Source organism: Strigops habroptila, chromosome 2, assembly GCF_004027225.2.
Source record: "Strigops habroptila isolate Jane chromosome 2, bStrHab1.2.pri, whole genome shotgun sequence".
Lineage (NCBI taxonomy): Eukaryota > Metazoa > Chordata > Aves > Psittaciformes > Psittacidae > Strigops > Strigops habroptila.
Window position 1 is genome coordinate 48,756,523 of NC_044278.2, and position 13,944 is coordinate 48,770,466.

At 42.8% G+C, this 13,944-nt stretch overlaps 1 protein-coding gene across 1 annotated transcript in view; it reads left to right on the forward strand.

The window, feature by feature from the left end:
- ARHGAP6 (Rho GTPase activating protein 6) overlaps positions 1–6,932 on the forward strand; it is a 165,289-nt gene extending 158,357 nt beyond the window's left edge. The window contains exons 11-13 of the mRNA XM_030477470.1: positions 1,208–1,470; positions 3,005–3,085; positions 3,837–6,932. Of these exons, the coding sequence (XP_030333330.1) occupies positions 1,208–1,470; positions 3,005–3,085; positions 3,837–4,543 (1,051 nt within the window). The 3' untranslated portion in view covers positions 4,544–6,932. The remainder of the gene's footprint in view (positions 1–1,207; positions 1,471–3,004; positions 3,086–3,836) is intronic.
- The last annotated feature ends 7,012 nt before the right edge of the window (positions 6,933–13,944 follow it).

Consider the following 13,944-nt stretch of genomic DNA (forward strand, 5'->3'; position numbering starts at 1 on the left):
TGAAGGTGGTGCTAAGTTTTATCATTATTTCTGTATTAATATTAGTGTGCTGCAGCTAGCCTGTCTTACCACTGTGTGTTTTCTTTATTTTCTTTCTTCGGTTTTATTTCATTTGTCTGGAAAGAGGGTTATTGTTCCATAACAACAATGTGCTTTGGCTGCTCACTCAGTTTAAGCTCTCTTTGAATTTGACTCTGAGAAGGGCTGACCATAAGTACACATTTACAAGAATGAGCCTCTGTCGTATCGCATTCAGTGATACATTCAGTGAGGTCACTGAGAGAAGTGTTTAACTCCAGAAGCAAAAGATAAGCATCTAAGAAACAAAGATCAAGATGCAGACAACAACATGAGTAATAGAAATATAAATCAAGGAGGTCTGATAGGAAAAAAGTTGTTTGTTTACAAAGTATTTTTATGTGTTCTTTGGGAGGTTCAGTGGCTCACGGGCTTCCTCCTATCCACGTAGTAAACTGTAACAGCTCAGGAAATCTCCCTCAATGTTCCCAATACATTTCAAAAGTGAGAGTTGTGTCAAGCACAGCCTTGATTGTACTTTGGTGGTGGGTGTGTGTGTTTGGCCTTATTTTTGGTCAAAATTAAATGCAGGCCATGCTATTGGTGATTTAAAGGTGAAAGGGTAAAAAGTTGTAGAAGTTATCAGCAGAGCCAGTTGTTTGTTGTCCTCATCTGAAGTACAATAGATACATCTGCTTGTCCTCCATTTACTTTCTGATGTCTCCAGAAGAGCATCCTTCTCACAGCCTGAGAGGCGAGCTAAGGTTTTGATATCCCTGACTGTGTAGTACTTCAGAATGGAAGAAGTGATTTTAATATACTGCTTAGCATCAAACTAATCTTCCCTATCATGCCCTCAGATTTACTGTTGCAACAAGCTAAATTGTCAAGGTAACATAAGGAATTGATTCACTGATTTCCTGTGGTGAACTGTACAGTTGTGGTTTTGTTCATCTTTTTTCATGACAGCAGCATCTTTTGATTTTTTAGTGGCCTCTGCTGGCCACTTCATGGCAAAAGTTTTATTCATGAAGAATTCACATCTGTAGTGCTTCCAAAGTGTTTTAATTTCAGCAGCTGTGATCATACTCCTGTATTAGATTTTATTTGTCTGATGTTAAACTGCACCCGTAGCTGTGAACATAAGGTATTTTTCATTAACAGTAGTTTGTTTATCAAAATTTCTCAGGAGCCCCGAGATGCTGCGGTCAGAAGGTTCCTACTCCACAGGAGGAAGACATTCTTCCACAGACTCCAACAAAGCTTCAAGTGGAGATGTCTCCCCGTACGACAACAACTCCCCAGTACTGTCTGAGCGCTCGCTGATGGCAATGCAAGAAGAAGTTGCCCTCAGCCCAGATAAGTTGTACAAGGTACCTGAACAGTACACGCTGGTTGGACATTTGCAGCCTAAGACAAAGGAGAATTTTTCTTCATCACAGGCTGGAAAAGGTAGAGTACATCCTGCTTGTGTTCCTCCTCCTAGTGACTGATGCAGGTTTCTGAAGTAATTGAAAAGTGTCAATTTTGCATTATCAAATACTAGTTGATAATGGATTTGAGGAGCAATGGAGTAAATAACCTTATGAAAAATGACTGACCAACATCCCTGTTTTGTGTTGAGCCTGAAGGGTCTGTGCTCAGTCCTCCTCATTAGCTCAGTCAGCTGTCAGGGATGCTCTTGGTATGGCATTTCTCAAAACTTGGACCTATTATTTAGGAAAATAGAGCTACGTGTCTCTTGCTTTTCAGCCTGTCTGTGACAGCATGGCAAAGGCTGATTTCTCAGTCCTACCCCATAGGACTGTAATACCCACAAGATTATGGTCCAGACTTTGCAAAAATGTGAGGCTTTAACATGTCAAGCTACAAATTTTCTCCAGTTGAAAAGAATGACCTCAACACCCTCCCACTGGAGAACACAGCTGAGCTGTACAGCTTTACATCTGCTACCAATTACTTACCTGGCAGTACTAGTGCAGGGATCCATAATTTCCATAGCTACCTAGGGAGTGCACACCTGAATGATTTCTCCTGTAAAGAACTGTGGTTTAAACTGATAGCTCACCGGCACTTCAAGGTGCTTTTAATTTAAAAATATTAAAAAAACCCCCAACTTCTTGAAATGGATATTTAGTGAGCCGAACTTTAAGAACTTAATGCTAAGGAGTGCAGGTAACTGGTGGTATTTTTAAAACCATTTCAATTCAGAGGTACTGGTTAGGCACTTAATTCACTTTGGAATTAATGGGACTTAGACTGTTACCTCAGTTATATGCTTTATAAATGCCAGTAGGCATTTATCTTCTGTATTCAGCATCTGAATCTCTGAATAGGTTTCAAAATTTCGTCAGACTTCTGTTATGAACAGGAAATTGTATGAAGTTTTATCATACTAAACCATCCTAAACCATCTTTTGGACTTTAATATGCATCACAGTGATACTGGACCATGACAAATTAGGAAATTCCTTTACTGCCAGCTGGAATCAGAAAAAGGCGTGAAACAGTTATAATCCAGCCCAATGCTTGATGCACGCATTTCATTAGATCCCTATTCTGTGACTTCACTTCTGCATAAGACCTGCAGCATTGCTTGGGTTGATAGAGCATGCTTATAGTGATCCCTGAGACTACCTAAGGGAGCTTTGTCATTTGGTCAACCTCCAGTTGACCAAATCCTCTTGTTCTTGTGCATGTTCTCCCAACTGACTTAAGTAGTGCTGAGGACTTAAGGGAAATTCCACATTCCCCACAAACTCAGGTGTTCCATCCAAAGCTCACTGAATCCATCACAGGCTCTGAGCCTGAAACAGTAAGTAACTGTGAACAAATAGGTTTGAGGTGTTTGTGCTAGGTGCTAGTAAGTCAGATGCTAGTATATGTGAATGATACCTTACGTAAGGTTTTACCATTCTGTTTATATGTTTCTAAATAATAGCTTTAAGAGACTCATCATTTTTTTCCTGCTCTTACTGCTATTTAGATGTTTCTGAAGATCATTTTGATATCTGGGGTACCTGGCATTCAACACTGAAAAGTGGCTGCAAAGATTCAGCAATGACAGGTCAGTTATTTCTCAAGTTTTAAGCCCAAATCTAGCAAAGACTGTATCTATCTAAAATTATTTAGATAGACTATATCTATCTAAAATGTGATTTGAGAAATCACAGTGAAACCAGTAGGAAAATTCACATTGTCCAGAGTTGGACTTTTAAAAGGTGACTAACCCTAACCATTCCATAATTCTACGGTTATACAAATGTGGCAACATTTCAAACTGTCATAAGATAATTTAAAAAAGTAGTTTTAAAATTACTTCAGAGATAGTTTTATATTTTACTAGAAGTCATTGGAAGGGGATTTGAGGGTGGCTGCTGCAGTAGCACAAGCACAGGCTGTGAGGTTGGCAGTCCTGGGTGCTGACCCTGCCACTGGCCAACGTGGTTGTGGCAAGTCCCTGACTCATTCTGCCTTTGTTTTTCTCCCATCTTCATCTACCTCCCAGAGGAACTATGAGACTAAAACACACCCCTGCTTTTCAAGCATTTGAAAGACATTAAGTGCTCCAAGGCTTTATGTCAGAGCAAAGTATTAGTCACTAGGTAATATATTAGATACGGTTTAGATATCGGGCTGCTGCTCCATGTCCTCAGGTTTGGCCAGTGGTGAGGCTGATACACCTTCAGTCATATAACCTAATGATAAAAGTCCCCATCCTTCTTCTACGGTGTGATGCAGGGGAAATGCACGAACTTGTTAAATGCCACATAAATGATTACACAGGCTGATGTTGTCTTTCTTACTCTGGTCCCCAGGTTCTTATGGGAACATCTACGAAAGCAGCCTGCTGAGACCCGGACAGTGCTCTCTTTCCTATGGGAACCTTGCCATGTGTTCTCCTCAGTGGCAGGGTAGCTCCTCTGAATTGGACACCAGCAGGCAGGTCATGAGAAGGAGCCAGACGACTGCTGCCATTCCTGAGTGTCAGCTCCCTCCCGCGGTGTCTCGGGTGTGCAGTAACCCACAAATCGAAGTCGGCAATAGGAGTTCAGACCTGTCACACTCAAAGTCGGAGCAGCACTTGACTTTAAGCAGCGTGGAGGACCTCACTGAGCGTGACTCAAACGTGGTTTGTTCACAAAGCACAGCCAAGCCCTCCTACAGAAAAGAGCGGCCACCCCCCCCCTACCCGGGCACAGCAAAACCAAGCTCCATGTTCTCACAACGATCAAGTGTTTCTTCAACCTTACACAATTTGTGGAGACTTCAACGCCAAGAAAAAATTTCAGGGACAAGAGCAGCTGGAGGACCACCAGCCAAAGCCCCCGACCAGGCCACTTCCAGGCAGGAGCGGCCGGCCCCACACACCCAAGCAGGTCACTTCTATTCCACAGCACCTCACAGTCATAACAGTAAAAATGTTTCAGAGGTGGACTGGCATGATTGGCAAAGGGAAAGGTGGCAAATTTGGGAGCTATTATCAGCTGATAACCCTGATGCCCTCCCAGAAACCCTTGTATGATCAGACTCTGTAGAACTGTCCCAGTACCTGTACCCCCCCATCTCACAGGAAAGCAACAATGTTTTTGGAATTTTCCAGAATTGGGGAAATGGGGAGGGTTTCTTTGTTTTATACCAACTGAATTGCATATACTTTTTTTAAACTTTGTTCACTTTAATTTCTTAACAGCACTGTCAAGCAGTCCATTTACAAATACAGTATGTTCCTGTTTTTCAGCAAGCTTTTGAGATAAAACCATGAAAAGATGAAAATTTTAGTCCAATAACTGTTCGCATATGCTGTGTATAAGATAAAACTGTCGCTTTGATGTTGCTAAAATGTATTTATATATCTGCAGTTCTGATGATTGTATATTCTGTAATGGGTATTGTATGATAATCACATATTTTGTTTTCATATACAGATGTCAATCAATCATGACTGCTTTTTTTAAAAAGTCACTGCACTTACATTACCGTGATATGCATTGGAATTCTATAGAAAGTGCACAAGCTGGTTTCTGTGCTTATATAAAAAAAAACCTGTTAAAGGGAGAAGTTGTCCTCCTTTTCACTGCCTATTGAAAAACACTAAAATAGAGTGGAACATGAAAAGCCATATATTTTATAAGGGTAGAAGCAAGCTTAGAGGGGAAAATACCAAGTATTTTTTCTTATAGATATATTTGCAAACAAAATTAAAATTTGATACAAGATTGTAAAAATGTGTTAGGGGTTTTTTGTTTTTTTTTTAGATTCTGATAGGAAACAGCTCAGAGAATCAACTAAGAGCAAGGCCATGCCTAAAACAACTAAAGGTGTAGTGCAAAGGTCTGCCCTTCCATTCTAGAGGAAAACCAACCTTATATATACAGGATATAATATATATATTTATAAATGTATGATTTTATGTATTGTTCTTAATAAACTGGAATCCAAATTTTAGAAAACCAAACCAAATAAATTGAGGTGTGTAACAACTGAGAAAGAATATGGCTTTTCCTTTGAAATAACAAAGCTTTAGCGTTAAAGAGAAAAATGATAGACATAGGAAAGGGAGTCACACAGTTTCAGAAACGAACATGACGTTTGGAGAAGTTCACAGCTGCATTTCAATAAATATTGCGCCAAATTCTGGGTCAACAGTACTTCCTCAATAGTTGTATGTTGCATTGTTAAATGTTGCTGTTTTAAACACGCTCTGGTGGTTTTAAATTGCAAAATTGTTTACGGCCAGCAGGTGGCAATGTACTTCAGTATTCCAGAGAAAAATCTTCTTATCACTTGATAAGGGAAAGTGTATCATACTAAAAGAATTTTAAAAAACGCATTAGTCTAATTTTAATGAAGTTGAAGACTTATTCAGTGATGTTGTCTTTAAGTTCTATCTCGTGCCATACTGATGGAATAAAAAGTTAAGCAAAATAATGAGCATAATTTTTGCTCCTTTTTTTGAAGTAAGGTTTATGTAAAAATTGATGTGGTTTTATTACATTCTTGAGTATCTCTGTCAAAAACGGCTAAAAGGCTTAAAAGATTAAGGACCACTTTCAAATACAACTTAAATATACAAGATCCAAAGTTTTACTTGAGTCTTAGGCTTAAAATCCATCATATAAAGAATCTGCCCATCATAATCTCCATTCCCCAAGTAAAGTTGTAAGAGAAAAGCACCAACCCAAGTAGAAAGGGGCAGAGTTTGGCCTTTGACTATTGTAGTACTGTCAGGCTGGGCAGCTATTTTTATGAATACTGCAACCAGAATAAATCTCAGTTCTCCTGGCGGTTGCAAGGCTTTTCCACATACTATCTTGATATGAAAAGTGGTAGGAAAAGGCTCTTGCATGTAGCTTGTTGCAGCAGCTCTGTGTCTACTTATTGCCAAAAGAAAATACCAAAAACCAACCCCACCCCAGATTAAGAAAATAGTGGAATATAAGGACAAAACCAAGCTCTCAAAAGCAATCTTCACTATTTGATCTTGTCTCAATATTATCCCAGGCTTGATACAGAACTGCTACAGGGAATTAAATCTCCCTAATAGTCCTCAAAACCAGGCATAGTGCAAATCCCGCTGCAGAAGATACTTTGTTCACTAGATGTCCGTCTCTGCATTGTAAATCCCTTTTTAAATACAGAAGCACCTGCGTGCTTTTAACTTTTTGAGTGATAGATGTCTAATGATTACTCAGCCTCATAAAGAGTTTGCTTTTTGCCAGTATCTTTCTCTGTATATCTGTGTATATGTGTGTATATTACCGTCTATATAGAATTTATGGAAAATGGAGAACAAAACCCAAGACCACTGCTGGAGGACAACCATGTCTGCACACGTTTCAATATATAATTGCTTGGAAGAAAAGAGATATAGAATAAATTCCAGTGAATTAAAGTAACACTTGCCAAGACTACATAATTTGTCTGTTATTTTCATTTGAACAGGACAGAGAAAAATTATCACGAGCAGGTTAAGGATGTAGTAGTTTTTAGTTGTACCTCTTTCGAGGCTGAAATGAGTGACATAGTTTCTTTTGATGTCTTTTTCATATTTCACAGGAAATGTAGCTGTGAAAGGTTGTTTCTAGTTTTATTTTAGCTGTTAAATCTGTGTGGACTATTCAATTTTAGATCTCTGTGATGTTTTTATTCCTATGACATGCTGTTATACAGCCATAATATTCCTCTTACAGGGAAAGTCCATAGTGTGGGGATATCAAAGCCTTTTCTCTGACTCTGTCCCCTGGGAGCAGGTTTCCTGTCATAGCCAAAGGATCATGGGCTTCTGCTTCAGTGAGAAGCTTCTCATGGTGGAGAAGGTCACCTCCAGAGGTCTCAAGGCCGCAGGGCAAACTCCTGCAGTTCAGTTCCCTCCCATCACTTCCTGTTGCACTATGCTGGTTCATACCTAGGATTGAAAAAAAACATCTTTCCCCTGATGGTCTTCATTACCTTCCCTCAAGGGTGTCTTCCAGCTGGGAGGAAGGGTGTGCTGCACTCACAGGTGAGCCCAGGAGAGAGGAGATGCGGGTGTCACGAGGACGGGGTGCCCATGGGGCAGGGGCAGAGGGTTGCTCTTGTGTTGCAGAAATGAAAAAACAAGATGAATTGGTGCAGCTCTAGTCTAGCCAAATGTGGTGGGGAACCTCTGAGCCAAGGGAAAAATGGAAAAACTCAGACTTGAAAATATTACTTTAAAAATTACTGTTGTTGCTGTCTTTTAAAACAAGATGTAGTTATGCAATTGACTCACCCATTTGAAAACCATGCTCCACCGCTGAGGGGTACGTTGCACATTCTCCCTCTTCCCCAGTCTCCTATTCCTTTCCTTACACCAACTCTTGGAGTGGCGGGAGGAATCCTGTGGCTTGTTGCTCTGGCTGAAACATGCCCTGTACAAGGAACATGTATAATTCAAGGGCTTTCACAAGTGGTAGGCATGGGAGGAGAAGGGACAGGGTCAGAGATAGCAGAAAGGAGGTTGGGACTGGCCACCCCTCTGGCAGCAGCCTCCATTTAGCCCTATTTAATCTACTCATGCAACCACTGGGCTTGCTGCTTCAGTGTGTAGGCAAGAGCCAGGCCAAGCACTTGAGAGTGGCTCTGTGTTACAAACCTAAACCAATCCAACTGCTAGCTTGGGTGCTTGGAATCTCTCAAGTGGTCTGCTGTCTACATCAGGAACCTAGGCTGCTACCATGGCATAGATTAATGCTATGGAGAACTTCTCTGCTGTTGAAATGATGTGGTTCAGTGTGCTGGAATTTGTGGTTGTATGGTCTAGGGAGTGTTTTGTTACTGGTCGAGGTCAAAAACCTGAATTGCAGCCTTTCTGGAGCACCATCTTGTTCCGTGGCACTGGTCTGGCAGAGGGTCAGGGAATTCTGTCTCCTCTGGGAAACACACGGGTTGTCTGAGCCTCACTTTACTCCCTCTCTCTGCCTCTTTCCTTTCTCTTTTCATTCATCTCCAAAAAAAAACCCAGCAAACCCAGAGAAAAGAGGAGCTCCATTGTGTGATGCCGTAACCTCACAGAACTGCAAAGTGGTGGAAATGGTTCTCGGTTGCATTAAGGAGTATCTTGACATCAGTAAGCTCTTTTACAACATGGCTGAGAATAGTGAACTACTGCTGTGCCACAGTTGCTTTAGGGGAAGGCATCTAGGTGTCCAGACAGTGCTGCAGAGACCGCAGAGCTATTCAAGGCATGTAGACGCCCAGAGTGCTGGGTCATAAAATGCACTGTTTCTGAGAATAGCATTAATCTAATTTTTCTGAAGTTTAAAACATCTTCAAGAGTGGTATCTACATCTGGAAAAGCCCCTCACAAGCTGCCTTTATATTCAGTGCAGAGAGACAGGTATTTCTGTGCCACCATCCATACAGTCTCCTGAGTTTTTCTTTGAAGGATGGTCCCCTTTGAAGGGCTAGATACTAGAAAAGCCCCTTTCTTTCCACTGCCCATACAAGGGAAGCCTACATAAGCTGCCCAAATAGAGACCTATCTACAGTAGCCTTCCAAGTTTGGTTAAATGAATCTCATCCTAAAGGTATGGTAAAACAGAAAATGGGTGGCAATCCCTGCAACAGTAGAAGGAGCATTTAATAACTTCGTTGTCTAATGCCACCAAAGTGTTACAGCCTGGGGAAAGGAAAGCAAGATGTTCAGCACACCTTTCCATCTGGGAAAAGCAAAACTTATCCAGAGTCCTCTGTGATGTTGTGCTATTCCCTGGGCTCCAGGGTGAGCCTGGAGCTGTTGGGGCTGGCAGAGATAGTGCTGCTCCTGGGGGCCTGGGGAGGTGGACGGCAGAAGGAGATGGCATGCTCAGCTCTGCTGGGTGCTGTAAGAAATCCAGGCCTTTTGGAAAGTGAGAGAGGGATACTGCCCAGTCTGGAATTGCACTTTTTGTTGTTGTTTTGGGTTTCTTCTTGTTTGGTTTGGGTTTCTTTTAATTTGGGATTTATTTATTGATTGAAAACTCTGTTTCCAGCTGATCTAAAAGTGTTCATGAACAGGACCAGGATTTAATTAATTTGTTCAGAGAATTAAAAAATGAATATGGGGTTTATGAAAGCAACCCTGTTTTGGCATTTCAGAAATATAGGGGGAAGGGAGGTTGTGCTGAATCCCAAGCAGCACTGGCAAATGGAGACAGGCAGATAAAATCTTCCTTGTGAAAGACAGGGGGTTAATCCTGTTTCCTCTGTTGCTGAGTAAGTAAGTGTCTTTGTCACTGGAGTTTTAGGGTCGCAGAGGGAGGGAGGGAGGGAGAGAAGAGGAGAGCTGTCTTTATCCACTTCTCTCAAGAACTGTGTTTGGGAGAGAGTGAAAAAGCATGTTAGAGCAGGCGAGAGCAGTGTCTCCAGCTGGGTGGTTGCCTAACTCTCAGGGTGAGGACTTTAGCCCAAACTCTGGATGCTTTTCTAATGATTATTTAAACTTTCAAATAGAACAACTTTTTAACAATGCCTCTGTTAAACAAAGGGGACATGAGGGGATGCTTCAGATCACCATTTCCTTTTGCTGGGCTTGCTCTTTTCCATTTCCCTATGTCCCCTTCCAACCATAGCTATGAGCTCTAATAACAAAATAAAAAAGATTTAAAAGGGCCTGGAAAACAAAAGCATTTGTTTCAAAATCTGGGGTAGAAAAAAAATCAGGTCTGGGAAAAAATCAGAAAATATCTAGCCTCATCCTACCAAACAACGAGCAGCCCCTTCCTCCTCCCTGTGCACATGTGCTGGGGCAGCTGAATGCTGCTCACCGGGAAGGAATGAGTCTGTATGGTGGCCGGGTGTTCAGCAGCCATGGGGCTTCATGCTCGGGTGCCAGGAGGACAGGAGGGTGAGCGTGGATGCGCACAGGGCCACCCAGGCACAGGGCAAGGCACGAAGACCAGTCTCAGCTCCCTGTGCCTGGAAGGTGAAGCCCTCCTTGTGGTCAGGGCATGAGGACATCCCCACTGCTCCGGTCAGATGGGACTCTGCGGAGCTGAACCACCTCTGCTCAGACGAGGCAGCTCATAGGCACACAAATCACAACTGCCAGTCAGTAATCACTGACAAACTGTTCCCTGCTCGGGTGCTTTGCCTCCCTGGCTAGGAAGGAAGATTTCTTACTGCATCATCTTAAGAAAATTCCAAATTTGGTCTGCTTTGAAAAAGGGCTACCAAAAAATCAAAGCTTCCTTCAGAGTTTAAAAACGCTGCAATCATGAAGAGAAAAGATCACCTGAGCCCTGGTTACTCTTTTCAACCTCATGGAGGTGAGTAAACAAGTGTGCATCCAAAAAGAAAAAGAGAAAAAAAGAGAAAAAGAGACAAGAAAGAAAGAAAAAAAAAGAGAAAATGGAAGAAAGAAAAAAAAAGAAAGGAAAAGAAAAAAGAGAAAAAAAGAAAAGAAGAGAAAAAAGTTTGGACTGAAAAGCACTTTATCATCAGAAAACAACAAATGCATGCGGTAGCCGCCAAGTAGGGTTACTGAAGTAAAAACACACTGTTCACTTGAGGACAAGAATCATATGATCACTTTGGGAGATTGAGTGTTGAATATGGAAGCGGTATCTGGCTTTTCTCCTAAAAAAAGGTTTAAAAGGGTGAGATGCTGAACAAACTCTTCCTTACACCCGCAAGCTATTTCTGAAGCTCCCAGTAGCCAGCTAAATGTTACCAGCTATGCTTTTGCCCAGGGTGGTATCGACATCATGCAGCTGTGGTCTGATTTCTGATGGCAGGGAGAGACGGAGCCCTGAAAGAGCTGTAAGGAGGCTCTTCTAAAATCTTCCTAAAAAGCCCAGAAAGGCCCAGCTCCAGTGTTTTCAGCCACTTTGCAGCCTGTGAAAAAAGCCGTGAGGTTATAAAAAAACCCCAAAGAAGAACTCGGGGGTAGCAGCTTTGTCCCACTGGGCCTGTCAGTGGGTGACCGTTGTTTTAGAAGAACCTATTGCTGCTAACTCTGTGAGCTGAGAGTGGTAAATGAGTGTTAGCACCTGGGCAGCAGGACTTCCCTGTAAAAGGAACAATGCCTCTAACATAAAAATTTAGAAAGAAAGAGGGAAAGAGAAAGTTTGCTATGTAGAATGAATGCTGTTTTCCCATGATTACCACTGACAGACCAGTTGCTGAACCTCCAGGCTATCCCATCCTTGAAGAGTCAAGATTTGCAGCTAGAAACATCCAGGATTCGCGTTTGTAGTGGAGTACAGTGTGGTCTGGGAGCAGGAGCACTGGAGGGAACCCAGGTGGTGTGGTGAGGCCCTGCTAGCTGCTGTGCCTTGCCTCTGTGCCACTGCAAGTAATTTTGGCTGATCCATGGTGCTCGTGGGAGTGTGTGTGAGTTTTGAGCTTTGCTGCAATGGCATTGCTACACAAGTGCTGGGACAGTCACATCGCCTTTTGTTCTGCTTTTCTTCTGGCCTTATGTCTCCTACATTCTTTCTTATGCTGCAGCCAAGACTGAAGAAGTGATCTTCAATATATCCTCTCTCACATATCCTGTCTCCTGTCCTCTGGTGATTTGAACAATACTCCTGGGATACACCAGGGGTATTTAAACTTAGAGTGTCTACCACGTAGTTCTCCCATTCGCCCGCTTAGTAAAGGGGACCAAGGGCAGTGCAGCAGCTGCACATCATGGACCACATGCAGCTTTCAGGTCCTGCCTTCCTCAGTTCTCTCCCATTTTCTTTTATCAATCCACCTGGGGAAGGGATGCTCAGCCTGGATTATGCAGCGCAGATTGTATCTGCAGCGCAGATTATACCTGCCCAGAGAGCAGGGTCTCTGGGGCTGCAAGGCTTTGCTGTTGGTAATGGTCTTGCTCCAGCTGCAGTGGCTGTTTAAAGGACTAAACCTGTCAGGGCTGTTGTTTGCACCTGCATGGGACTTGAGGTTGGGGCAGCAGAAGTCCTGTACTATGTAAGACTGCCTTCTGCAGGGAGGGTGTGTGTGCACGTCTGTCCTTCAGGCCATGACAGATGAGGTTAGCTGGGAAGCTGGTGCCATTCTCCAAGGACAGGGAAGCACACCTGGAGATGGTGCTGCCCAATACTCAGCATCTATGCTGAGGCCTCTGTGCCCTGGGACCCTTGGACTGTTGCTCAGGGCTGGAGATTAGGTTGCCTGAGCTGTTTTGGCTTGTGTTGCACTGAAACACCAAAGCCCAAAAGGTTACAATGTGTGGGCATGGCTCATGGTGGTTTAAGGCACACGGAGCTTGAAGCTTCAGGTGCACTGTGCCAAAACCACATTTTGTGCTGGGAGTAAATAGGAAGCACCAGGCTCTGGGGCTGCCCATTGGACACCTTCAGACTGACCTTCACACACCAAAAAAGGGTCTCCCTTGAGAGCCAGACAAGCTGAGTCTTGGGAAGGCAGCAGTGTTACCCCTGGAAAACAAGCCCTTCTAGCTGGTAGCTGAAGTTTCTGTTTCACTCCTATTGCAAGAATAATGGGAAAGTGCCATGAAGACAATGCGAAGTGGCTGAAAAGGAAGCATTCCAGAAAAATACCTGTGTTTGTAAAGGAAATTCCTCGCTCCTGCTGCTGCCCATGAGGAGACACCTAATTGTCACTGCAGGTAAGCCCTGAGCAACAGTTACTCCCACGTCACACTGGGATGAGGCAAGGCAGCGTTCAGCTCCTCTGCCTGGGATGTGTGTTGTATTTGTGGTTGTTGTGGGGGTCTTGGTTTTATGTAATTTTTCTCTGCTCAGCCCTTCGGTCCCACTGATTTTCATATGCATTTGGACCATTGGATCTGCCTTGCGTATGAAAGAGGTAGCAGAAGTTTGTACACCCCTGTGAGGAGAGCTGTTCAGCAGCTTTTTGGTTTAATATTCATACTAGTCTCAGGCAATTTTCTACTCCATGTTTTAGGGAGCAGGAAAGGAAAACATGTAGTTGTCTTTTCCTCTGATAGCAAGGGATTAGCTTAAGCACATGGATAAAGAACATCAGGGATGCAGATGGCAATGGAAGAACAAAAGTAACCAAAAGAGATTGGGAAGACAGAAAACACCACTGTCCCTTTTCATAGAAAATAATAACAATAAAAAAATCTTCTATGACCATTCTTCCTCCAAACGAGTGATACCCAGTGTCAAGTCTGACCAGTCCACACCCAGTGGAGTGGGACAGAACTGAGTGCAGTATAAGACAACGAAAGAAATTTGGGCACCAAAGACTATAAAGCCATATTATTAATTTAGCACAGCTTTGCAATCAGAGGTTTGTTTTCCATGTGCTGTACTGAAGCTCATTTCATAATTATAAAATGTAGATGACTTCTCCCTGATTGGAGAGGTATGTCACAATGCACATAGTAAACCACTGTGAGCCTCTCAAAGATAATAGGAGCTAGATAAGATCAGAGTTTTCAGGACATGAGTTGTATTTACAGCTTAATAATGGGTTCCACAGTCC